The 10,666-nt window shown below is 48.0% G+C and overlaps 1 protein-coding gene across 1 annotated transcript; it reads right to left on the bottom strand.

The window, feature by feature from the left end:
* Positions 1-402: 402 nt before the first annotated feature.
* LOC143933030 (ras GTPase-activating-like protein IQGAP1) lies at positions 403-10,013 on the bottom strand. Its single transcript, XM_077455948.1, has 2 exons — positions 10,004-10,013; positions 403-3,050 (listed from the first exon to the last, which is right to left on the bottom strand). Exons 1-2 carry the CDS (start codon positions 10,011-10,013, stop codon positions 403-405), a joined length of 2,658 nt encoding a protein of 885 aa, XP_077312074.1.
* Between the last annotated feature and the right edge of the window lie 653 nt (positions 10,014-10,666).

Raw genomic sequence — 10,666 nt, 5'->3', positions numbered from 1 at the left:
AAATGAGGAATTGGGACTGGTGATCCTTCTCTCCCTCCCCACCCCCCCTTCTCCCTCTTTCCTTTTTCTTCCCCTCTTCTCTAACCTACCTTCCTCCTCTCCCCTTCCCCACTATTTCTCTTCTTCCTCTCTCCCTTCATGTCTTTCACTCCTTCCCCTCTTACGTTCTCTCCCTGCCCCCTCTCTCCCTTCCCCTTTTTTCTCTCTCCCCTGCCCCCTACTATCTACTCACTCCTCCCTTTCTCTTTTACTTTCCTCTTTCTTCTGCCCCCTCCCTCCCCACTCTTTCTATCTCTCTCCCCCTCTTTCTCTCTCCTCAACCCCTCTTGTCTCCCCTCCCTCCTCCCTTGCTCTTTCCCCTCTTACCTGACAGACGTTCAGGAAAGAACATAGTGGATTTTGTTATATCCCAAAATACTTGGTCACCAGAAATAAAAACTTTCCAATATCAACTTCATAATGGAAAAGATCCAACCTTGGATATCTGCTATGATGACGGCGCAGCACATCGGCAACTGGAAGGTGGACGCATTGCATGCCTAACCGGACATAAATGAAATCACCCGCGGGTTTTATATAGAGGACTTGATCCTTCAGGTACCTCCATTTCCATAGCCCCCGTATGTTCACTATCACTCCCATGTTCACTAGTTGTTTTGCATTGTATATAATCTCCACATCATATTCAAATCGGACCTTCCGTGCCTTATAGCTAGGACATGACTCGCCCCAGAGCAAGTTATCCTTACAGTTTTCCCAGTACCTCTTGTACTGGTCTTCGAGGTTCTGCAGATCGTCTACTTGCTTGCAGAGCACCTCCAATATCTTCTGGATGGTTCTTGTCTCTGATTGTCTTTCCAGGCTCAGCTTGTGCTTCTCTTTGCTCTCCCGGGCGATTAGGTTGAGGAAGTCTTGGTGGTTCCTCACTCCTGAGAATGCACAAACCTTTTGTAAAGTCTTCAGGTTCTCACTGATCTTGTAACATTTAGTCTGCAGGGAGAGATTATGGGACTCTGTGATGTCCTGTGGATCATTAGCCCTGGTGGAAAGCGCGCCTCCCATTAGAGCCCTATGCTGCTCTTCTTGTGCCGGTGAAATAGGCGTCATCAGGACGTCTTGGAGAGTTTCTCCAGGCACCAGACGAATCACATCCAAGGCCAGTTTTTTGGTGACAACCATAAGGTTTTCCATTTCAGTATTAAAATCGTGCAGTAGAGGAAATTTGCTGCTTAATTGCAGGCAGATTTTAATTCTTTCCTCTGCGTTGTCATATTCAGCTGCATCCGTGGCGAGAAGATCGTTCACATGAGGGACTTTTCCAATATCCTTGAATGCTTTGTAGGCGATGTCCATATAGTTGCGAAATACAACATCCTCATATGTAGAAAGCAGAGAATGTATATTGATGATTTCCTCTGCTGGGATCTTCACCACAGGAACCTGTATGGCCTCAACAAACATGTTAAAATTGAATCTTTCATTTAGCTCTGGAACGTTCAGAACATTATGAAAGAATTTCCTGAACCTTGGAATGGTCCTGCATAAATAAATGTACCGTTTTTGTTCATAAAGGGATTTCTCAATGTGGACTTTCATGGTCTGGCGGATGATCCTAGACACATGCACAAGGTTGTCCCTCTGGACTGGTGTAATGAGATCAAAGAGATCTGATCTATCTATGGCTGGCTCGAGGTACTGAAATAGGAACCAGCTAACAGCCCTCAACATGGCATCTTCAGATCCCTCTGGAAACTTTGTTTGCAGAGATTTTTGAAGGACCTTTGTTAGGTATCTCAGCCCATAAGGAATGCTGTCCACATAGGAAAGTATGGAGTCTACAAGTTCGTCTGCCATGTTGTAGATCAAGACATTATCAATTAGGGGGGTCTCATAAATGGTCTCTCCTCTTTGTCTTTCTATTAGATAACTTATTTCTGAGTATTGATGGGAAGTTGTGGTTGCAGAGATGGCAAGATTTTTTCTGACGCTGAGAATCTCCCCTATTGCTGGTGTCAGCGCCTCGACCAGGCCGTTGTAGTTGGCCTGATGCGTGTAAAATCTCGCGATTAGCTTTAAAATCCTTGACCTCCCATACCAAACATCCTCAATGGCATCCAATCTTGTCTCCACTTCCTCACGAAGAGTGCCTTCCATCAACGTGACGAAAAAGTATTCTTCTCGTGGCGTGGAAGCGTCGTTATACAGACTGTGGAGCAATCTGTCTACAACGATCGTCTTATCCTCAGGGCCAGACAAGTGACCAATAAGCCGAGTCAGGTACTTTGGGTTGGTCTGGAGACAATAGAAGAGGTGTTCATAGGAATCCACCTTCTCCCTGTTCTTTATGGCTTCACAAACCGCCTGCCTTTTCATGTTGATCACCCTTTCCACTCTGTACTTGTTTTTGCTCGTTAGTTTTTTTAATCTGGACAGAAGTTCTTGCTGAACAATTTTGTCCTTTACTAACAAGCCTATGTCCTTTTCGAGGGATTTTATCTTCTCCTTCTGTATGTAGATGTTTTTTAGATTGGAGGCAAATTCATCCTTCAGCAGGTTCAGCTTAATCTGCTGACTGAAGCTCGAGTCAACGGGGTCCAGGAGCCTTGAAAAATATCTGATCGTTCTCAGAGGAGGATTCTCGTCTCTCATTAATGATGTATAGTGTTTACGGACCACATAGCCTCTGATGAGCGACTGGAGCTTTACAATGGCTTTGCTCTGGCTAGTTGGGGAATACATTTTTCCATCTCTCCTTTGGAAAAATGAGCTCAGCCAACTGCCGATTCTTCCTTTGGAGGGGGCGCCTGAAATCTCTTTAATTGCAGAATCCTTTTTGTCTTTTTCCCTTTGGAATAATGAGCTCAGCTGGCTGCTGAACCCATTATTGGAGGATATGTTTCCATTCTGGTTGGTTGGGGACGGGACTTTGTCAACTTCCCATTGGAAAAATGAGGTCAGCCAACTGCTGATCCCTACATTGGAGAAGGTGTCCAAACTCCGGCACAAAGTGGTCGGTCTCATTCGCAGAGTAGTCATTTGCACTTTCACAACTGTGGGGACAAAAAGATAGACGTTAGTACTCTTAGAGGAACCTTCTGGAAGATCTCTACTCTACTCTAAGTTTTCTTAAACTAAATCTGACACAATTCCAAGTCTGTAATGGATGAATGTACAACTGAGTGTATATATTTATATGTATACAGTATATATATATATATATATATATATATATATATATATATATATATAAAGCAAAGAGGTGTATTTCAAAAGGGCCTATGATGCACCGCTCAGCGCCAAATTCAGCCCACCAAGCAGCTTTGAAATATAACGCGCCCCTTCTAATTGGTATGGGGTAAAAAGAAAGGGAGATCTAGCAGTTGTTTAAAAAGAGCCCCTTGGACCCCCCGGAAGTACTGAGTTATGGGAGGGGGTGGCGGTGTGGTCTTTTGCAGAAAGGCCCCATTTACTTGAATTGGACACGGTTGATGGACGGAAGCACACCCCCCCCCCCGAAAGCAGCAAGCGGTATAACTCCCGCTGTGACTGCTGCCTCAGCATAGAAGTGTATATATGACAGCATTTATATATATATATATATATATATTACTACTATATTAGTTTATACAGTGGAACCTTGGATTACTCGCATAATCCGTTCCAGGAGAATGCTTGTAATCCAAATCACTATGGGCTGGCAGGGTACGGCAGGGTATGGGCTGGCAGGGTATGGCAGAGTATGGGCTGGCAGGGTACGGCAGAGTATGGGCTGGCAGGGTACGGCAGAGTATGGGCTAACAGGGTACAGCAGAGTATGAAGGGATGGCAGGGTATGAAGGGCTGGCAGGGTACGGCAGGGTATGAAGGGCTGGCAGGGTACAGCAGGGTATGAAGGGCTGGCAGGGTACGGCAGGGTATGAAGGGCTGGCAGGGTACAGCAGGGTATGAAGGGCTGGCAGGGTACAGCAGAGTATGAAGGGCTGGCAGGGTACGGCAGGGTATGAAGGGCTGGCAGGGTACAGCAGGGTATGAAGGGCTGGCAGGGTACGGCAGGGTATGAAGGACTGGCAGGGTATGGGCTGGCAGGGTACGGCAGGGTATGGGCTGGCAGGGTATGGCAGAGTATGGGCTGGCAGGGTACGGCAGAGTATGGGCTAACAGGGTACAGCAGAGTATGAAGGGATGGCAGGGTATGAAGGGCTGGCAGGGTACGGCAGGGTATGAAGGGCTGGCAGGGTACAGCAGGGTATGAAGGGCTGGCAGGGTACGGCAGGGTATGAAGGGCTGGCAGGGTACAGCAGGGTATGAAGGGCAGGCAGGGTATGGCAAGGTATGGGCTGGCAGGGTAAGGCAGGGTATGGGCAGGCAGGGTACGGCAGGGTATGGGCAGGCCGGGTACGGCAGAGTATGGGCTGGCAGGGTACGGCAGAGTATGGGCAGGCAGGGTATGGCAGAGTATGGGCAGGCAGGGTATGGCAGGGTATGAGCAGGCAGGTTATGGCAGGGTATGGGCTGGCAGGGTATGGGCAGGCAGGGTATGGCAGAGTATGGGCTGGAGGGTATGGCAGAGTATGGGCTGGCAGGGTATGGCCAGGCAGGGTATGGTAGGGTATGGGCTGGCAGGGTATAGCAGGGTATGGGGTGGCAGGGTATGGCAGGGTATGAGCTGGCAGGGTATGGGGCAGAGTATGGGCTGGCAGGGTGTGGCAGAGAATGGGCTGGCAGGGTATGGGCTGGCAGGGTATGGCAGAGTATGGGCTGGCAGGGTATGGCAGAGTATGGGCTGGCAGGGTATGGCAGCGTATGGCAGAGTATGGGCTGGCAGGGTATGGCAGCGTATGGCAGAGTATGGGCTGGCAGGGTATGGCAGCGTATGGCAGAGTATGGGCCGGCAGGGTATGGCAGAGTATGGGCAGGCAGGGTATTGCTGGGTACTTCAGGGTATAACGGGATGGCTGCTTCCATCCGATCTCTCCCTTCCACTGTACAGATTAGTACAGAGAGGGGAGAGAGGAACCGTCGTCATGACATGACGCTGGTTTGTTTACAAGTGATCGCTCTGTCGGGATCACAGTGTAAACAGCCTGGGTGTAGAAAGATGGCCGCCGCTTCGGAGCTAGGCCGAAGCGGCGGCCTTTCCTGAGGCCGAGACCGCGGAGCGCTCCGCGGATCGCGGCATGTGCCGATCCGAGCGGGGTGACCCGTTCGGATTGCGGATCGGTAACGATCCGTTGCACCCCTAGGGACAGTGGCACGGAGGGTGAGAAGAGAGGGGGACGGCGGCACGGAGGGGGAGAGGAGAGGAGGACGGCGGCACGGAGGAGAGCGGGAGATAATGAGAGATACTGACGCATCGACACCCTGCACGCACGTCAACGTATTTTTGTAGTTCGACGTAATCGATTACGTCGCCTCGTTGTGGCAGCTCTAATGTGTATATCAGTATATACTGAGTGTATATGTATGTGTATATACAGTATATACTGAGTGTATATGTATGTGTATATACAGTATATAATGTGTATATAAGATATAGAAGTATATAGAGAAATCGGTACATACTTTGCTATGATTAATAGAAGTCAGCGGAATATCGCAGAATATCGCAGAATATCGCGGAATATCGCAGAATATCGCAGAATATTGCACACAGGTCTGTTCACTAATAACACTCAGAGAACACTGAGCTCAGCTCAGGTCTGCACTGCCTTATAACTGCAGCCACCGCTATGACATTACAGTGACAACATCAAGCTTGAAGCTGATTGCCTGGTGCCACCACTATGACATCACAGTGACAACATCAAACTTGAAGCTGATTGGCTGCTGTGCCTCAGGTCATGTGACATGACTCAACCAATCCGCATCGAGCTTGCGTACGGAATGCGTTGTTGCTGTTTGTAGAATTATATAGATAATGATTGTGAAGATTTGATGTACAGAATAGAGCGACGGATCAATTCTGATCTATTAATATGAGAAGAAGAGAAATAGGAGGAAATGCTCGGAGTGATGAGAGATTATTATAAATAAATCAGAGCGGATTTCCCGCCACTGTCTCTTTAATTACTGAGCAGATAACTGGCTCCGCCCCCTTCACGTCATCACTTATCACACAGAATTATAGAGCTGAGTTCTGCAGTGCCGCTGATCTGCCGATAGGTGTCCTCAGTCAGCGCCGCCCCGTCCATTGTCACTGGTTACTGACTACAGATACCATGGCAACAGCTCCGCCCCCTCTCCCGGGTCTCTCGCTCTCCTCATTGGCTGAGACAGCAGAGAGAGCCATTGGTTTTCGTTGCTGTCAATCAAAGCTAAATAATGAGAGCGAGCCGTTTGCTCTCTGAGTGAATGGGAGGAGCCTGCTCGAGTGTACTAGAAAAGGGGGAGGAGCCTGGAAGAGCAGGGGGCGGGGCTGTCCTGGCCAGGAAATAATCTATTATAATTAGCAGGTAATATTAGAAATGATCTATTATAATAAATAATATGAGTAATAATATACTATAAATAATAATTATTATGAGGAAATCATCGATTATAATAAATAAAATACAAGCAATCATTTATTAATCATAATTATAATACCAATAATAATCAATTCCATTTATTTTTATTACTTATCACTTCAATGATAAAGAGAGGGGGAGGGGAATGAGGGGCTTTGTATTGATTATTATGGGATGTGATTAATCATACATTGTATGGGGGAGGGGACATGTTATGGATTATTATGGGATGTGATTATGGATTAATCATACATTGTATGGGGGAGGGGACATGTTATGGATTATTATGGGATGTGATTATGGATTAATCATACATTGTATGGGGGAGGGGACATGTTATGGATTATTATGGGATGTGATTATGGATTAATCATACATTGTATGGGGGAGGGGACATGTTATGGATTATTATGGGATGTGATTATGGATTAATCATACATTGTATGGGGGAGGGGACATGTTATGGATTATTATGGGATGTGTTATGGATTAATCATACATTGTATGGGGGAGGGGACATGTTATGGATTATTATGGGATGTGATTATGGATTAATCATACATTGTATGGGGGAGGGGACATGTTATGGATTATTATGGGATATGATTATGGATTAATCATACATTGAATGGGGGAGGGGGGGTCCATGTCATTGTTATTAATGTCATCTCCGCTGTCCTTAAAGATGAAATGCGCTGGGCGGGGCTTTTAGGCGCTGATGTCATCCCGCAGAGGAGACCCGCTCCCACCAATCAGGTGGTGGACCCGCCTCCTGTATATTAATGATTTTATAAATAGAAAAGGACTCCCCCCCCCCATAGGCTTTGCTTGCAGAAGAGCTCTGACCGGATCTATTGTGAAAGGCACAGAGAGCTCTGCATGGAGGAATCCGTCCTTATGCTGGCCATACACTCTACAAAAAATCGGCCAAACCCAATTTTGAAAAAACGAACATTCGGCGGTGAGCGCAAACGATCGTGCCATCATGAAATGACCAATAAATCGTTCAGTGTAAATAAATGAATGCATTTCTTTCTTTGTTTATTTACATATACCGAGTGCAGACAGTGCAGACTGGAAACCCATTAACCTTTCCATTTATCATTCGTTCGGCAGAAAATTTTGTGCCCATTAACTGGCCGAAAAAGGAACGGTCTAAATCAGTGATCATCAACTCTGTCCTCAGCGCCCACTAACAGGCCAGGTTTTGTATATTACCTTGGGGAGATGCAGACTAGAATACGGCAATCACTGAGCAGAAAATGATATCACCTGTGATGTATTTCAGTTATCTTGCAAACCTGACCTGTTAGTGGGCCCTGAGGACGGGGTTGATGACCACTGGTCTAAATGACCGAATTTCGGACGATTTTTCGTTTAGTGTATGGGCAGAGTTAGGGAACTATAAGAGTGTTGTGGAGCGCTGTGTACATCCCACACAGCATGCCGATACCGTCTATGTTCCCCTATTACCCTGTTATATCAATATTATATCATGTCTGCAGTCTCTGATCATCTCCTGTATCATGTCTGCAGTCTCTAATTATCTCCTGTATCATGTCTGCAGTCTCTGATCATCTCCTGTACCATGTCTGCAGTCTCTGATCATCTCCTGTACCATGTCTGCAGTCTCTGATCATCTCCTGTATTATGTCTGCAGTCTCTGATCATGTCCTGTATCATGTCTGCAGTCTCTAATTATCTCCTGTATCATGTCTGCAGTCTAAGATCATCTCCTGTATTATGTCTGCAGTCTCTGATCATCTCCTGTATTATGTCTGCAGTCTCTGATCATCTCCTGTATTATGTCTGCAGTCTCTGATCATCTCCTGTACTATGTCTGCAGTCTCTGACTGTCTCTTGTATCATGTCTTCAGTCTCTGACTGTCTCTTGTATCATGTCTTCAGTCTCTGACTGTCTCTTGTACCATGTCTGCAGTCTCTGATCATCTCCTGTACTATGTCTGCAGTCTCTGATCATCTCCTGTACTATGTCTGCAGTCTCTGATCATCTCCTGTATCATGTCTGCAGTCTCTGATCATCTCCTGTACCATGTCTGCAGTCTCTGATCATCTCCTGTATTATGTCTGCAGTCTCTGATCATCTCCTGTACTATGTCTGCAGTCTCTGATCATCTCCTGTACTATGTCTGCAGTCTCTGATCATCTCCTGTATCATGTCTGCAGTCTCTGATCATCTCCTGTACCATGTCTGCAGTCTCTGATCATCTCCTGTATTATGTCTGCAGTCTCTGATCATCTCCTGTATTATGTCTGCAGTCTCTGATCATCTCCTGTACTATGTCTGCAGTCTCTGGCCATCTCTTGTATCATGTCTGCAGTCTCTAATCGTCTCTTGTATCACATCTGCAGTCTCGGACCGTCTCCTGCCCTTAGTCTGACTATATCCTGTTGTGTTTGAGAGTATTCACCGATTTTTATGTACGGCCCCCTGGTACCAATTTAAAAAATAAATCTTGGCCCCCTCTGGTGGACATACATGACATCATGTGGTAGATTTGATTTGGGGGATTCTATTGATAAGGAATTGGACACTTTATTTCTAATGCAATCAGATTATTTATTATGGGATGTAATGATCACACGTCACATCGATCAATTTCCTATAATCAGTAGACGGTTTATTGGCAGTGCTGCCCCACTGAGGGGTGACTGGTGGGCTCTATAGATGGATCATTATTCACAACCCGTCCCGGATTCCTGAGGAGAGAAGGAGAGATCAGTGATGAGGATTCTGGAGCCGCACGTCATTGAAGAGTCCAGTAGGGAGCGCTACAGTCCCATTATTTTAGGCCCCAAAACCAGACGGTAGTTGGAGGATTTGCAATGACTTCATTTATTGAGAAGATGTGACACTTACCCTCCCCCATGGCCTGGGTAGATGTGACACTCACCCCCCATGACCCGGGTAGATGTGACACTGACCCCCCATGACCCGGGTAGATGTGACACTTACCCTCCCCCATGGCCTGGGTAGATGTGACACTTACCCTCCCCCATGGTCCGGGTAGATGTGACACTCACCCCCCATGACCCGGGTAGATGTGACACTGACCCCCCATGACCCGGGTAGATGTGACACTTACCCTCCCCCATGGCCTGGGTAGATGTGACACTCACCCTCCCCCATGGTCCGGGTAGATGTGACACTCACCCCCCATGACCCGGGTAGATGTGACACTGACCCCCCATGACCCGGGTAGATGTGACACTTACCCTCCCCCATGGCCTGGGTAGATGTGACACTTACCCTCCCCCATGGTCCGGGTAGATGTGACACTCACCCCCCATGACCCGGGTAGATGTGACACTGACCCCCCATGACCCGGGTAGATGTGACACTTACCCTCCCCCATGGCCTGGGTAGATGTGACACTCACCCCCCATGACCCGGGTAGATGTGACACTGACCCCCCATGACCCGGGTAGATGTGACACTTACCCTCCCCCATGGCCTGGGTAGATGTGACACTTACCCTCCCCCATGGTCCGGGTAGATGTGACACTCACCCCCCATGACCCGGGTAGATGTGACACTGACCCCCCATGACCCGGGTAGATGTGACACTCACCCCCCATGGCCCGGGTAGATGTGACACTCACCCCCCATGGTCCGGGTAGATGTGACACTCACCCCCCATGGTCCGGGTAGATGTGACACTCACCCCCCATGGTCCGGGTAGATGTGACACTCGCCCCCCATGGTCCGGGTAGATGTGACACTTACCACCCCCCATGGTCCGGGTAGATGTGACACTTACCACCCCCCCATGGTCTGGGTAGATGTGACACTCACCCCCCATGGTCCGGGTAGATGTGACACTCACCCCCCATGGTCCGGGTAGAGGAGCTCACACACACAGACCTGGGACGGCCCCCCTTTAGACCTGACAAAAGGATATCAGCAAATCCCCTTCACTGACCGCTCCGAGGAAAAGACGGGATCTGTGACCCCCGAGGGGGCATTTCAATATAAAAATATGTCCAAGTTTACAAAATGCCCTCCTGACATCTCAGAGGACCATGGACAGAACCCCAAGACCCCACCAGCCGTATACAGCAGTGTATCTGGAGGATATATGGACAGACTGGGAGCCTCACTTGCCCCGTGTCCCGGGGGTATTAGATGATTTCTACAA

This window comes from Lithobates pipiens, unplaced genomic scaffold (assembly GCF_037356315.1).
Source record: "Lithobates pipiens isolate NorthernLeopardFrog02 unplaced genomic scaffold, aLitPip1_a1.2 Scaffold_27, whole genome shotgun sequence".
In the NCBI taxonomy this organism is placed as follows: domain Eukaryota; kingdom Metazoa; phylum Chordata; class Amphibia; order Anura; family Ranidae; genus Lithobates; species Lithobates pipiens.
This window is presented reverse-complemented; position numbering and strand designations above follow the sequence as displayed.